Source organism: Penaeus chinensis, chromosome 9 (genome assembly GCF_019202785.1).
Source record: "Penaeus chinensis breed Huanghai No. 1 chromosome 9, ASM1920278v2, whole genome shotgun sequence".
NCBI classification, from domain to species: Eukaryota; Metazoa; Arthropoda; class Malacostraca; order Decapoda; family Penaeidae; genus Penaeus; species Penaeus chinensis.
In genome coordinates, this window is record NC_061827.1 from 33,364,882 (window position 1) to 33,382,666 (window position 17,785).

General features: G+C 37.4%; 1 protein-coding gene across 1 annotated transcript; it reads right to left on the bottom strand.

The window, feature by feature from the left end:
* Positions 1-9,710: 9,710 nt before the first annotated feature.
* On the bottom strand, positions 9,711-16,160 carry LOC125029185. Its single transcript, XM_047619043.1, has 2 exons — positions 15,881-16,160; positions 9,711-10,502 (listed from the first exon to the last, which is right to left on the bottom strand). The coding sequence occupies exons 1-2, from the start codon at positions 16,137-16,139 to the stop codon at positions 10,042-10,044; spliced, it is 720 nt and encodes a 239-aa protein (XP_047474999.1). The 5' UTR covers positions 16,140-16,160; the 3' UTR covers positions 9,711-10,041.
* Positions 16,161-17,785: the final 1,625 nt, after the last annotated feature.

Consider the following 17,785-nt stretch of genomic DNA (forward strand, 5'->3'; position numbering starts at 1 on the left):
CCGTAGCAATTAAAACAAGCGCCTGACTTTCAGAAGTTGAAAGGGTGATGGCAAAGGAGCAGGGGCGGTATCCACGAACGCTCTCGGACAATTTAGAGAAATAGCAACAAATAGATAGATCAAAAACATGCTTTTATATTACTCAAATTTGTATATTACTCAAAAGACGTGGATACGTTCAAATGACGATCAATGAAATTATGATAACTTTTGCTGAAGTACCGGGTATATGGTATCGCTTTTCTAAGGGAAAAATATTTACAAATTACGAAGTAAAACGCACAATGAGAATTAATATTTATTATCTGTTTAATAAATTCTGCCTTGTTAGCATCTAGGGCTATTAGCGGCGTATTCAAAATACAGTGAAAAAGTTAGGCGATGTTTGTAAATCCCCACAGAGGTTAATGGTTAAATCAAATAACTGTGCTAGACATCAAAGGTCATACAGCATTGTGATAGAGTATTGTGGCGAAAAAGGTAAAAATGAGTTAACTATTAGGCTAAGTGGATAGAAGAAGGGGATGAAGAAATGAAAAAGAGGGACTGGGGAGAAGAAAAGATCATGCACAAATTGAATATAAACACATATACATATACATACATATCTATATTTATATATATATCTATATCCATCTATCTATCTACCTATATATATAAATATATATATATATATATATATATATATATATATGTGTGTGTGTGTGTGTGTGTGTGTGTGTGTGTGTGTGTGTTTATATTCATACACAGATATGTAGGCATATATATGTATATTCATATAGATATGTATACATATAATATACACATAAACATACATAAACATATATATATATATATATATATACACACACACATACGTAAGCATGTGTGTATATATATATCTTTATATAGATATATATATACATAAACACTCACATACGTGAGCATGTATACATATATATCTATATATATCTATCTATCTATCTATCTCTCCTCTATATATAAGGATGTCTATATGTATATATATACTATATATATACACACATGCAAATAAGCATGTATATACTGTTAATACATGATTTAGGGTAAGGATGGTAGTGCATTGAGGGCACTGTGGAGGGAAAATTCTCTCTAGATAGGGAGTGAGGTGAGTGATTCTGGTGACATTGATCCTGAGACGGGCCAAACCCACCTCCTCCCTTCTGACTTTCCTATGGGCTGTGTTCCACAGTTCTATTGTTGTTTTAATCGTATTGTGTATTTGTAGGTTGGTCCACTCCCTTTGCCACAGATGTATTTTTGCTTTGTTGAAACACAAAACACCTGAGATGTCCAGATCGCCAATATGTCAGCCCGTTCATTGCCATGGATACTAGAGTAGCTTGGTACCCATATTAGCTTGACTGATTTGTTGGCACCATGTAGCTTACGAATGATATTACCCAGTAGTTCATTTTTGGTGGTTTCTAAGGATTTAATAGCGTTAAGTGAACTTAGTGAATCTGAAAAAAATAACTATTCTATCGTGGGTCGTCGATAGTGCAAAATCTATAGCTTTATCAATAGCAAAAAGTTCAGCAAGAAAGATCGATGTATGATTCGGCAGTCTGAACTTCAATTCACACTTAGTCATCCATACACCCGCACTCACACACTCATCTACCTTAGAGCCGTCGGTATATATATGGAAAAAGCCAGGCTTCCATGATGGAAAAGTTGGGTGTTTCCCATGGCACTATGTTTGACTGAACTAGGGAATCGATGGTAGAGAGATCTATACCGACTTTATCGATGAGGTTGTGGAGTCTCGTGGCAAAGGGCCTAATGCCTCCATTGCCATTAGGATGGCTCGGGTCTCAAGCCATCTTTGCGGCATAGGTCAGTGCTAACTGGCCGCGTCTGAGTCGGAGGGAGGTACTCCTGACTCCACCTAAAGATGCTCGATACAAGGACATTTCTTGGTTCCAAGACATACACGCAAACACGCTTTATATATTAGCAAAGACTTTCTATCAGTTCCCCATTTATTACCAGCAATGAACTTTAATAAATTTAGTGCTCTTTGACATTTCTTCTTTAATTGACCAATATAGTCTTTCCAATTAAGTCTACTATCTAAGAGTAGACCAAGAAATCTAGCAGAATTTTGAATAGGTATTGGGTGATTGTCTAGTTAGCCTGATGTTCGGCTTCCTACAATGTGAAAAACATACCCCAGTACTCTTTCTTGTGGAAAATTTAAAACCCCACTGGAGGCCCCAGTTATGAATCATATCCAATGCCAGTTGGATGCGATTTGCCGAAAAAAGTGACATTGTCAGAAAACAATTAGACAGCAAAAATTCTGTCAGAAATGAAATTTTGAATAAAACAAGGCAAGTTTCCACGTAATCCAAAAGATAGTTTTCTGGGTAGGCCATATCGCCATGTCATGTTGTAGGCTCTCTCTATATCTAAAAATACTGAAATCAGAAAATCTTTTTTGGCATTTGCCTCTTGAATATGACTGTCCATTTTTATTAGTTGATCGAGAGTTTGGCGTCCCTTTCGGAAGCCGCACTGCTCGTCAACTAGTAAATTACTGGAATTTAAGAAATGCAAAAGCCTAATATTAACAATTCGTTTCATGACCTTGCATTAGAAATTGTCAACGCAGTTGGGCGGCAGGAGATGGCAGAAATGGGATTACCCTCTCCTTTCAATATGGGAATAATGTGGGTGAAGTGCCATGAGTTTGGAAAAGTGTGGCTTTTCCAAATTGTATTGTACACTTCTAGCAACTTAGTCATGGCATCATGATTAAGATGCTTTATCATCTCATATCGAATCTCATCGGGACCTTGAGATGTTCCTCTAAAGACTTCTAGGGCTCGGCCCAGCTCATCCATTGTTAGATCTTTATTGTCATTTCCTGTGGCAAAGTGAATAGGTTGCAGCTCAGCCGCTTCCTCGGTGGCCAGGAGTGCGGGATGGTAATTGTCTGAGCTGCTTGTATAAGCGAACTGCCTGACAAGTGCATTAGCAATGTCTCTAGGTGAATCGAATTGAGTACCCTCGTGAATGATGTTTTTAATTTTGAGATGTTTTTTCTTATTTATTTTATTGGTAGACCAAACCTCTAGTATTTGTGTATTGCTATTTATTGTAGAAACAAAGCTCTGCCAGGGGTCTCTTCTTGCTTGTCTTATTATTCTAGGAGATCTAGCTCTTGCTTGTTTATAATCGCAAAAGTTGTTATTAATGTTATTTTTGAAAAGCTTGTAAGCCCTATTGCGTTGGCACATTACCCTGCGGCAGTCTGGTGTCCACCATGGATCTCTATGGTTAACACTATCTGTCGAAGTTTTAGGAATGGATAGCAATGCTGCATCTAAAATAAAAATCTGAATATTGTTTACTTTATCATCAATGGTTTCTCCAACAAGCTTGATGCTCCTTGTGAGGGCGACCCAGTCTGCTCCTTTTACGTTAAATTTAGGTGCTGAAGGCGTTCTAACTGTGTCGCATGAATATTCAATAAAAATAGGAAGATGGTCGCTTCCCAACGAGTCGTCAATGGTGTGCCACAGGCACTTGGCTGCTACTGATGAAGAGACCAGTGATAGGTCAATAAAGCCCAAATTACCGGTGTTATCGTCCACCAGCGTCGGACTACCATCGTTCAGAAGGACCAGATCAGAATCATTTATCAACTTAACTACTTGCTCAGGGAACCCCATAATTTATGATGAGCATTAGAATCACCTAAAAATAATTCATTTTGTGGCAGACTATCCTGAAAAGCAAAGAGCTCATCATAGATTATCACATCATAAGGTCGACAATAAACTGAACACATATTCAGGGGCCGGATACTCAAAACAGTTTACAATGTTGTACCTCACCACGGAGCCGTTACAATGTCGTAAGGCCTCCAAAGGCCATACTCGAAACAAAATTAGCAGCCATGTTCTGATGTCACACATTGTAAAGTACCTTGTAAGTTACAACTGCTCCGGGGCTCTCGTACTGTAATGAGCACAAGGGAAGTGAAGTTAGAATGACCAAAAAAAATCGTCTAGAAACCACCCTGTATATACCTCACTTGGTCTTTATGCATATGAATTACTTATATATACCTCAGAGTTTGTCTTTAGCTATGTAAGATAAAAGTACTTAATTATTTTTATAGAAAGATGACACTTTATTTTATTAGTTTTACATAAAGTCTATATATTTCCATATTATTGTTCTACTAATATTAGGAAATTGTAAAATATAATAGTTTACCCTACAAATTACAAGTTTTTTTTGTTACCCCACCATACATTCTCTTTATTTAAAGGGTACAATGTTTTATGTCAATAGTACTGTTACATAAAGGGTGTATAATTGATAATTTGATGAAGAAAACAATATGTACTATTTTTGTTATTGGAAAATTAATTTAAGTTCTGAAAATTATGCATGTTAAGAAGAACTATATGTTTGTACTATATGTGATCTGAGTAGACTTTAAATTTTGAAATATATACAGTACTAAAGCCTGATACTATTGCTATAATCATAGAGAGAGAGAAAGAGATCAGAGAAGAGTGCCATACAATAGCCTGCATGTCTTTTAGATTATCGTGAAATATCTGAGGTAAGAAAGAATATTCAACTGTAATTATATAATTGATAAAATCATAAAATACTAAATATTTTATTTATAGAACAAAAGAAAGTAAATATTTGAGATCAAACTAGAAATTAGAGATAAATAGTATGTCTTCTTCACAGCTAGAGGCACATGGCACTTGAACATCCCGATGTGTCTCTCTCATTATTATTAAGAATTAAAAACCCATTCAAAGCGTAAGTGTTCTTAACATTTATAATTGTATACTATTAAAATGATGTTTAGTCAAAAATTACTATAATGTGCATACAATTACTAAGATCATATATAATAACATAAATGCTATACATAATTTGTTTGTTTGCAAGAAATATTTAGTTCTTTCAAGAAATGATTTGTTTAGATTTATAACTTTATATTGTTTTATCATTCCTAAACTAGAATATTGTTTCTTTACTAGGAATGGGTTTATGTTTTTAGTTATTTAGTTTTTTATGTTTTTGTTTTGTTTTTATTTGGTGTTGCGGAAGATTGGATTTATTCGTTCGTGGTGCTGTGCACAAGAATGAAAGAAAATAACATCTTTGGGAGCCCAGGAAATGGATCAAGAAAAGGAAAGAAGATAGCTGAGAAGAACAACTAGTGTAAAGAGTGACAGGTTGGAGTACCTGGACATTTTGGTAAATGTATGTTTATTTTATTGTAAAAGAGTAATGATTTATGATTCATAATGTCAACTAAAATTTGTAAGCTCATTAAGTGTTTTGATATTAACCCTTCTCTCAGTTACCTTTAAGGCGGAAATTAGATCATAAATACCCTGTATGATTCTTCTTCTTTTATGGTGTGCATTCTAAAGATAACTTTTGGAGAAAACACACCTTGGAAATAACAGATAGTGCCCATCTGGATAAAATATTTGAGCGGTTCCCAGAGGGAGCTACAGTACGGGTTTGAAACCGGATATAGTACGGTTTATTTCCCGATTACTTAGTCGACAGAAACCTTTATTTGACAGTAACATACCTTTTCCATATTCAATACCGGGGAATTTTAATTGTTTAGCATATTCTTGGTTTTCCATGTATTACTGTTATCTTGAATCGAATATAAATTGATTGTAAATGTTTTGGTGGCTGCTCATCTTCATGACCGAGCATTGCAGCGTGAAAGACATTATTACAGGGAATCATCAGTTTCACTCTATGATGAGGATAAGCACAGATTTCTTAGATTTGTTTTAATATAACCTCTGATGCCAAATATCCAACTAGACAATCCTTTCAAAAATTGTTATTCCGATAATCAGTGACTCTTCCGTATGTATGTTTACATCAATTTACTTTCGATGAAATTATGATTATTTGCCTTATACTTCCGAAAAAAATGTATGTAAAAAGTCATATGTGAGACCTCATAAACACATTGTTAAAAATATAGGAAATGATAATGTATATTATATTTTTATTTTTTGTTTGAATATGAATGCTGCGTATTATCATTTTCTCTTGTGTATAAAACTTGTACTATGAAAGGCAGAGTTATTCTTTGGAATTCATCTTAGTTCATTTATTTTACAACACTTGGATGAGTCTTTCAAAAATATCACTCGGGGAGACAGTCGCTGGGCCTACCATGGTGTTGATGACAGTTGGAGGCGTGGGAATAAGACAGCCATGGCTTTCCATTGGTTGTTATGTCTAGTAGGCTGAATGCTGATTGGTCAATCGACTCCGGTCTGTCCTCTTTTGGTAGTCAATGGAATTAACTTACAATGTAAACACGGGCCTTACAATGTGCTTACTACATCGTATTTATTTTTTTAGCATGGGTGGATTACAATGTAGTAAGGAGATCGGAAGGTACGATGTAGTATAGCGGTTACAACGTCCTCGGCCTTGTAACGGACAGATAGTTTTAAGTATCTCGGCCCTGAAAAAACGGGGTGGAGCTAGTGACATCACGTTTAGCCAATGAGAGTGCACTGTGAGATATCAGATATAGGTACATACATAATTATTTGTATAATTTATTCGATATTGTTATAAAAATCAGATGTAAAACCAAAATTATCCCCCTTTCTTTATTATAACGAAAAGTTCCTTACCATTAACAGCCATCAGAAAACCCTCGGGAAAAAGTCAATTTCATTTTTAGGTTCTATAGGCTAAATGGAAGTGGAGATACCTGTTAGTATATTCCTTGGAAATACTTATGTGTGTACAAAACGGTATATATAATTAATTTCGTTCATCACAAAATGCACTTTATCTTCAGCTAAATTATAATAAAAGTTTTCTCTATCATCATTCCATATACCATGACGTTTCTACAATGAGACACATCCGCAATCGAACCTCTGGTCAAGGAAATGCATGTTTACTTGTTTCAATTCAACCAGCCATAAGTTGGGTGGTTTCAGTGGGGGTGAATAACAAAGGCTACATATTTTATTCTCCCGTTTGTCATTTTGAGTCTATTCACAGTATATTTGAAGGTATAGATAAAGTTAGTATACTTATCCTTTATAACAAAGTCAGTGATTTTATCTATACATTTTCTTTATATGATTAAGAAATAATTATTTTCCGCTGTCTGAAATGCATTGGAAATCATTGGCTTTGAAGTGGAATATTTTCAAATATAATTTTTTGGAATTACGTAGTAAACATATAAATATAGCTGCATATTTCTTTGAACTTATATATGCTTTTATTTTTAAACACCCAAGTATGGCAACTGTTGAAATTTTAAAAATCTCTGGAAATTTGCGGAGATATTTGCATATATTCATAACAAAAATATCGGAAACCAGCTAATGGAATCAACGAAGTGACTTAAAGATTTTCTTTTCGTCGGATCCAAACACTGATTCCTTCAATAAACAGAAAATAAAACTTATCTTCATTGTAGGACATTAACTAAATTTAAAATCTGCAGATTAACGATTAAAATACATAATAAATGTGCTAGACATCAAAGGTTATGTAGCACTATACGAAGACAGTAACGGAAAGAGTAAAGATAGTTAATGAGTAGGTGCTTCATGTCAGCAGCCGTTCAGCAGTAGGATGGTATTGGAAAGGGTAAGGAGGGGTAAACGTGGATAGGATGAGTAAATGGGTCAAGGTAGGAATAAGCAAAGAGGTAACAAGATGAAGTGAAGTATATGTATACGACTGATGAAGGAGAACGACTTGAGAAAGGAGAAAGTATGGAATTCTGTAAGGATGCCTAACAGGGGCCGGATACTCAAAACAGTTTACAATGTTGTATCTCGCCACGGAGCCGTTACAATGTCGTAAGGCCTCCGAAGGCCATACTAGAAACAAAATTAGCCGCCATGTTATGACGTCACACATTGTAATGTACCTTGTAAGTTACAACTGCTCCGGGGCTTTTGTACGGGTTTGAAACCGGATATAGCACGGTTTATTTCCCGATTACTTAGACGACAAAAAACTATATTTGACAGAAACATGCCTTTTCCATATTCAATACCGGGGAATTTCAGTTGTCTAGCATATTCTTTGTTTTTCATGCTTTACCATTATCTTGAATCAAATATAAATTAAGTGTAAATTGAGTTGACAGACGACAAACAACAATGTTTTGGTGGTTGCTCTTCTTCATGACCGAGCTTTGCAGCGTGAAAGACCTTATTATAGGGAATCATCAGTTTCACTCTATGAAGAGGTTAAGCATTTATTGCGCTATCACAGATTTCTTAGATTTGTTTTACTATGACCTTCTTTGATGTCAAATATCCAACTAGACAATCCTTTCAAGAATTTTTATTCCGTTTATATCAATTTACTTTCGCATGAAATTATGATTTTTTGCCGTATACTTCCGAAATAAATGTATGTAAAACGTCATATGTGAGACCTCATAAACACATTGTTAAAAATATAGGAAATAATAATATATATTATATTTTTATTTTTTGCCTGAAGGCGATTGCTGCGTATTATCATTTGTTCTTCGTGTATAAAACTTGTACTATGAAAGGTAGAGTTATTCTTTGAAATTCATCATAGTTCATTTATTTTACAACACTTGGATGAGTCTTTCAAAAATATCACTCGGGGAGACAGTCGCTGGGCCTACCATGGTGTTGATGACAGTTGGAGGCGTGGGAATAAGACAGCCATGGGTTTCCATTGGTTGTTACGTCTAGTAGGCAGACTGCTGATCGGTCAATCGACTGCCGGTCTGCCCTCTCTAGGTAGTCAATGGAATTAACTTACAATGTAAACACGGGCCTTACAATGTGCTTACTACATCGTATTTATTTATTTTAGCATGGGTGGATTACAATGTAGTAAGGTGATCGGAAGGTACGATGTAGTATAGCGGTTACAACGTCCTCGGCCTTGTAACGGACGGGTAGGTTTGAGTATCCCAGCCCTGGGCAATCTATGCTATATATATATATATATACATATATATATATATATATATATTCAGTGCTTTTTGTTTAATGTGTGTGTGTGTGTGTGTGTGTGTGTGTGTGTGTGTGTGTGTATGTGTGCATATAAACATATTAAAATACGTATAAGTAAATATATGCGCACACACACATACAGATATATACGCATACACACACATACAGATATATACACATACACACATACACACATACACAATATATATATATATATATATATAATTTATATGTGTGTGTGTTTGTATTAAAATAGATAAACATTTTCTTATGCTGTAAATGTGCGAGTATATGTACACACAATCACACACAAATCCACATTACGCCGTGTTCCTTTAAACAGCTTTCGCTGAATTTGATTGTGCTGCATCCTTTTGATTCTGACAATCTGTGTTTGGTTATAGTCGCTATTTATTCCGGTACATATCTAGTGATCTATCATAGTACCCGATACCCCGGTTTCGCACTCTCATATGTTTATGTGAATGTGTGTGTAACAAGTGTAGTCCCCCCCCAAAACAAAAAAATAATAATAATAAAAAAAATAATAGTAATAAATAAATAAATAAATAATAATAATAATAATAATAATAATAATAATAATAATACAAAGAATGTAAGTATTTCAGACTCTTGAAGATGTATAATATATTACATTACATAAAAGGGTTACTCAAACAACACTGGGTGAATAGAATTTTATTGATGTTTCAAAGTTACTATCATGAAATTCTTGAATCAAAAATAGGGGGATACAAGCCCAGAATACAACATCCTTTACTTTTGTTTCCATTCTCTTTATAATGGATAAATTATAAAAACAATCTAATGTCCTGATACATGTTTAAAGCATTTACTGTAGATGTATTAAAAAGAACAGCAACTAAGTAGACTGTCAAATAAAGTAAAGGCAGAGAAAACAACAGCGATCAATTGTTTGGTATGGTTTAACACTATGTTCAAGGGGAATTCGTTTGAATCCTTGCACTAATGGCCATATCGGTTAAAATCTAGGCTATTGTACACTCATCTGAACCACAGTGATAGTTTGTTCCAACTCCTCCATTCCTTCCCATAGTTTCGGTAAGTCTTCCTCCAATCCGAGATAAATGTTCTCTATGGTGAGGACGAGGTTTGGATACAGCACCGAATCTGGAGAGAAGTGCAGCAGAATTGCCGCGTCGACTTTCAACCCTTCCGTCTTGGCTTCGAGATCCTGTGCCTTCTGCTCTAGCTCCTCCAGGGGGCACCCGCCTGAGGAGTTCGTGCTTGTCATAGAGAGGAAATGGAAGAATATCCGGAATGTGGATTCGAAGTCTTCTACAGATCGGGTCGCGTTCTGTATGACTAAATCAGAAATGCTGGCATTTTCGGGATTGCTAATGATGCCTGACATAATACTTATAGCTTCAGTCAAAGAACTGTTGACGGCGGCTTCCACTCTCAAGAAACGTTCATAACACGAGATCACGGGAGCTGAAAGGGAGTCACTCTTAGATTAAAGAGAACGAATAGTCTTTGAATCATAATCATTTTAAGAGCCAGCTTTGAGCTGATAACCTGGTATCATATATAATCATAATTCTTACTGTATATTATTATTCAGCAAAAAATGTAAATGTAAATATTCCATGAACAGGAAGATTTACTTACAGTCTAAATATTATAAAGCCTTACGAAATGGTGATACTCACTTCTTATCTCCAGTGAGATGTGTGTGCGTGTGCGTGTGAGTGTACTTGTGTGTGAGCGTGTGTGTGTGTGTACATACATGTATGTATTTATGTATATATACATATATGTGTGTGCGTGTGTATACGTACATGTATGTGTATGTGTATATATATGTGTATGTGCGTGTATTTGTGTGTTTATGTGTGTGTATGTATATGTATATACATACCCATACACACATACCTACCTACATACATACATACATAAATACATACATACATACATACATACATACATACATATATACATGCATACATACATGCATACTTACATGCATACATACATGAACACACACGCACCCTCATATATATACACACAAATATACATATACATGGATAGATGCATATGGGTATCCATACATATTTACATATATATATATACACACAGAAACAAACACACGCACACATATATAAACATACGTAAATAAACAAATACAAACTTTTTTGCTATATAATTCTATATCAAAATTTCAGAAAACATTTTCCGGATATTCTGATATCTAAACGGTCCTGTCATGACCCTCCTCTCACCTCCAGCTAACAATCTTAGGAACACGCGTAAGAACTGGACTCACGAAATGTTCTAATGGCAGCACGAGAGGGTCATTGCACAGCCGTCACTCCTCCGGGTAGTAGAACATACTTCACTCCTCCGGGTAATAGAACATACTTCACAGATGGATCAGTCGATACCCTGACCCACACTGCAGGCACCGGCTTTGCAGCTTCACAGTGAGAAAACGAGATCCTCCCCCTCGGCCAGATGGCACTAGACTCCACAGGCTATGGACCACTGGCACTCGCTGAAGTAATCAACAGAGGTCATTCTTCACAGAATCAGACCACAGTGCATGGCAAATCATAGAGACAATAGACCATGAAAAAAGGTGTTGCATGCATTGTGGCGAGCCGAACGCAACCCTGGTACACTGCTTACAGAATTGTGAGCACACACAATTCCTGAGACAGAGACCACCCACAACATTGGAATTATGCGATATTATGCGGTATTCCAGCAGGAGCGCCTGCTGGCAATCCCGTTGTCAAGGTAAGTACAGAGTGTCAGAGAACAAAATGAGACAGCGATAAAAAGCTGACAAAGGCTGGGCCATATATGAAAGACTCGGGCGAAGCTAGATCTTCGCAAATATCAATCATTCAGTCAACCCATAAATATATAAACATGCACAGTGCAGTGAGCGGGGACGGTGCTTGAGCGCGACATGGTGTGCCTCAGCCACGTGAGATCTTGATGACCTTGCAACAGGCGTTCTAAAGCTCATTCTAGGGTAGCCATAATTGTCATCTCGTTTCCCGCCGAGGCACTAGCTTTGGAACCCATGTGGAGCCTGGCTTGGCTTAGGTTTGCAGGTGCCATCTTGAGCTAATGGATTTCATATAATCATGATTATATGCCCGCCATATCGCTCGGGCCTCGCCCTAAAGGCGCCTTTGGATTTGCCTTAACGGGTGAGCCATCTTTGTACCTGTCTACGTTGTCCTTGGGTCCTCCTCGTAGTTGCTCCTCCTTGTCGGCCTCTTCTTTCTGGTCTTTTGTGGCATGCATCCAACCTCGACGTCCACACATCTTCGAAGGTTTTGCCCAGGTCCTCCTCATACAGATTTCCACATAGTCCTTATCCAGTCTAATTCCAGTACCTGCAGCAGGTTCCTCCTTCAGTGCCGTGCCGGATATCATCGGTCCAACTGCTATGTCTAGTCGGTGAATCAGATCATACATGCAAGGGCCAAAATTGTAAGAGAAAAATACAGAGAGAGGGGGGGGGGATGTAAAAGTGTTTACTAGGCGTCTTTTTATATAAATTTCTCAGAAACGTATGTAAACTAAGAATTGTGCATCATGTATTATCCACTCGTCACCACTGGTAAAATTACATCATCGAACTTTACGTCTACATCTACAACAGCAAACCCTATTAATGAAAGGTTTCAGTGTCTTGTTCTGTATGGATAAGTGAGAGAGTAAGAATGTAAGTGGGAGTGAGTTCACAAAGAATAAATCACAAACACGAAGATAAACAATAATGCCATAATTAGCAATGACGTTAATACAAAATTATTTCAACAACCACACTGAATTCAACATTTAATGATATTCGGTGGAATGTATGCATTAGTAAATGGTAATACAAAACTTCACGGTTCAGATATGCACCTCACCATTCACGATTCTATTCAATCTTAATTTCAGATTTGCTACAAAATGATGATATATCTGATATATCGAGATAGCCATGTCTAGCTTAAGGTGTCAGACTACATAAGACTTCATCAACAGGGGTTCATATGCCAAAATTACCGAAATGAATTGAACTGAAGATACGAGACGGGAAAATTTATAATTTACCCACTCTACTCTGCGAAGTGCTCATCACTTCCACAAGCGATTACGTGTGTACATCACACAAAATCGCAAGGACTTTAGCGAGAACATGCAGTACACGCCAGGGAGAGAAAAGATATGGCCCATGGCATGTACTCACAGGGTTTGGAAGACATGTTGGTTGGCGCATCGTTGACGTTGAGCAAGTGGTGGTTGGAGATGTTTGTTCGTTTAGCAAGCCGAAAGGGCGCATAAAAAAAGTAAAAATAAAAAACATTGCTGTCACCAGTCCCAAGAGGCGATACTTACAAAAGCGATAACAGTTTAAGGCTTGGCTCTTTATTATTGAAAAGTACAACACATGATACGGTGAACTGGGATAGTGCTTGAGTGTGACATGGACGGCTAGCCCTGAGGGGGCGTTCACGTATGACGTCCATGTACAGGGCACGTTCTGACGGTCATTCCCGGTCAGCCACAGCTGTCATCTTGGTTCCCGCCAGGGCGCTGGTTTTGGAACACGCGTGGAGCTTGGCTTAGGTTTGCAGGCGTCATCTTTAGCTAATGGATTTCACATAATCCTGCTTATATGTCCGCCATATATATAGAGAGAGACAGATGACATAGAAGAACAAGAAAGAAAGTCAGTGTTAATTGTCCCACTGTTAACAGCAATCTGTCAGAGGGTTTCTTGTTGGAGTCGCCCATGATGGTGGTGTAGGGAATCGTACAGTCTGGCTTGTTGAATATGGTTGCCTGGGCAGAGGCTGAAGATGTCTTGTGTCGTCCTGCAGAGCAGACCCGTCAAGGCGGAGGATAACGAGCGAACTTGGCGCGGATAGGTCAGCTCGGCGGCGAGGAAGTGGGTTTGCCGCCGTGATTGGTAACCTGCACCCGTTAGAGGGCATAACCTTTGGAGACAATCTGACCATTTAGAGAGAGGAAGAGAAAGAGAAAGAAAGAGAGCGAGGGGGGAGGAGTAGGGGGGGGGGCATGTGAGCATAATTATGTACAAGCCATTAACGAGGTTACTTGTGGCTTGTGCGTCTGACTACATGGGTTCTAAACCAGCGTTCCCGGCAGAAGCCAAGATGAAGATAAAGGGTGCCCAAGAATGACCTGCAGAACGCCTCCAGAAGTCACACAAAAATGCAAGCGTCTGGCCCCCCTGAGGACTAGCCGTCCACACCGCACTCGAGTACCATCCCACTTCACGTATCGTGTGTTAATGTATTTGTGCATTATACTCTTATAACAATAAAGAGTCAACAAGTCGTTAACTACTATCCCTGTCTTTCCAATACCTAATATTGAGACTTTCACTACCAAAGTACAGCCTCGTATGAGAGTGAGAGAGAGAGAGAGAGACTGCACTGTTTCCTCCAGCAAGAGTGTATGTGATTACTAGTCCAAGGCCTCGCTCACTGAGCGAGCGAAACACTGTTGTCAAGTGTTTTGGCCGAATTTTTTCTAGACACTTCAAGTCTTCTCAGTGTGTCATACATCCCAAAGTTTTCCTTTTTATATCGTATGTTATTTAATTTTAACATATTTTATGAACTTGGATAATGATAGCTATAGATGTAAAAGCCCCATTAAAATTTGGCACACAGTCCAAGGTGGCATGTCGGATTTCGGCGTCTCACAGCGGTCACAAGTGGCAAACACGACGTGTCACGCCCCTTCTGTTTGCAACATCAGCTAAGTACAATAACAATACTCTTCATGGTCGAATTATCAAAATATTTTGTTTATGATCTCATGCTCCAGTACATTCAAGTCGTATGCAGTAACAAGAGTTTGCTATCTGCTATCCAACAAAAAACTATTATACCAGCTATGAGTGCAGGCAACTGTACATTGATGTGCAGAGCTGAGGGGTCACCCCAAATTTATCCCTCATACAAATCTGCCACACCGTCTGCCCCAAAGTTCTCCAACTTATGCCTCCAAATGGCAGTTAAATGATTATCACCAAATTGCATAGGGCTTAGAACAACAATTACATCCTCATTCTACGATGATGCCACCTGTGAACCAAATCTGTAATCACAGTGACACCTGACAAATGCCATGTGTAACATGGCATGCTGGTGTGAAGACAGCTCAAAGAACTGGTGAACAACCTATTTAAATGTTCAGGTATAGATGGCGGTGAGATTTGTATGACTCACATATGTATATCATATGGACCTACACAGGCATACTGAGGTATGCTAACCAAAACCTTACATTTACAGAGAACACTATGTGAAAACTGCCGTGTATCATCCTGACAGGATAAGGCCATAACAGAAGCTATTACTAATAAACTAACTATTTGATACTCCAAACAATGATAATCATAACAAATTAATTAGACTTTCATTGTAGAAGCAAGTAATATATATTACTTATACATGCCTCAATAAAATTTTAAAGATTATCAAAACAAACATCCATTTGATCAAAGTATACAAACCCACCCTCTCAAATACATTAAAGATATGGAGCTTATCTAATTAAATAATTATTTATTTCCTACCAGCCAACGAGAATTAAGGTTAAGAAATTTAAAAAGAAATTGAGTGAAACTATCAAGAAACTTGAGATATAACACAAAGACATCACTGTTTACCTTTCACTGCAAATTACCTTCCATATCAACATTTAAACATCCACATTATTCAAGCAAATACATCACACTCATACAGGTAATGACACAATTGCATATACTATGTGTTAGTATAAGTATCAGATCTAAAAGATTTAACTTACAACACAGAACTGTGACATACTTGTTATTGCAGATGATGTAGTCGATTCTTCTGAAGTTCCTGTAGTACTTGTCTCTTCACTCCTGAATACTTCAGAGACTTCCGAAAAGATTACAACGTACTCAGTTTGAACGCTCACGCAGACAAAGTAAACAACCGTAATTTCAGTAACTAGGGAAACTGATTCTTCTGATGAAGCTGCTGGAAGTTGTGATACATCATCAGTATATGCAGCTAATTCTTCATTTTTGGCTTCTAGCTCAGATAGAATGATTTCCATCTCTTCAACAGGACATGGACCTGTACCAATATGTGCTAACTCTCTTACATATATTGCCATCTTCAAAGTCGCATTAAATACACTTTCAAGTTCTCGGACAATACGGCTGATATTATCTCTTATCGAAACAGGTAGATCAGGTCTAGACTGGTTAAGGAGGGAGGCAATTCTCAGCAAAACAACACCTCCATCACTCAGTGACTGGTTGATAGAGGCTTCAAGTCGTAGTATATTATCACGGCATTCTGCATCTGCAACTGCAACAGTGAAAACAAATAAGTCATGTTCTTTCACTCATATCACTACTATTTCTTAGCGTAAGCCACTCTTCCAGAGAATAAGCCTGAAATCTAAAATAGTACATAACTACGTCTGTAAATGAAACACTAAAACAAATCATTTTTCACATATCTTTCAATGCAAATTACCTTCCATATCAATACCTAAATAGTCACATTATTCAAGCAAATACTCCACTCTTATACAGGTTATGACATGAATATATACAATATGTCAGTATATGTATCAGATCCACAAGGCTTCACAGCCAACACGGAATTGTGACATACTTGTTATTCCAGATGAGGTAGTCGATTCCTCTGAAGTTGCTGCACTACTTGTCTCTTTACGGCTGAATATTTCAGACACTTCCGTAAATATTTCAACGTACTCAATTTGAACGCTCACACAGACAAAGTAAACATCCGTTATATCAGTAACTAGGGAAACTGATTCTTCTGATGAAGCTGCTGGAAGTTGTGATACATCATCAGCATATGCAGCTAATTCTTCATTTTTGGCTTCTAGCTCAGATAGAATGATTTCCATCTCTTCAACAGGACATGGACCTGTACCAATCTGTGCTAACTCTCTTACATATATTGCCATCTTCAAAGTCGCATTAAATACACTTTCAAGTTCTCGGACAATACGGCTGATATTATCTCTTATCGAAACAGGTACATCAGGTCTAGACTGGTTAAGGAGGGAGGCAATGCTCAGCAAAACAACACCTCCATCACTCAGTGACTGGTTGATAGAGGCCTCAAGTCGTAGTATATTATCACGGCACTCTGCATCTGCAACTGCAACAGTGAAAACAAATAAGTCATGTTCTTTCACTCATATCACTACTATTTCTTAGCGTAAGCCACTCTTCCAGAGAATAAGCCTGAAATCTATAATAGTACATAACTACGTCTGTAAATGAAACACTAAAACAAATCATTTTTCACATATCTTTCAATGCAAATTACCTTCCATATCAATACCTAAATAGTCACATTATTCAAGCAAATACTCCACTCTTATACAGGTTATGACATGAATATATACAATATGTCAGTATATGTATCAGATCCACAAGGCTTCACAGCCAACACGGAATTGTGACATACTTGTTATTCCAGATGAGGTAGTCGATTCCTCTGAAGTTGCTGCACTACTTGTCTCTTTACGGCTGAATATTTCAGACACTTCCGTAAATATTTCAACGTACTCAATTTGAACGCTCACACAGACAAAGTAAACATCCGTTATATCAGTAACTAGGGAAACTGATTCTTCTGATGAAGCTGCTGGAAGTTGTGATACATCATCAGCATATGCAGCTAATTCTTCATTTTTGGCTTCTAGCTCAGATAGAA

Bases quoted from the DNA above. Each gene is read 5' to 3' on its own strand.
- LOC125029185 (XM_047619043.1), bottom strand. From the start codon at position 16,139: ATGGAAATCATTCTATCTGAGCTAGAAGCCAAAAATGAAGAATTAGCT. The intron at 10,503-15,880 runs GTATGTCACAGT...ACTCCCTTTCAG, and splicing joins TACATCATCTGCAATAACAA to CTCCCGTGATCTCGTGTTAT.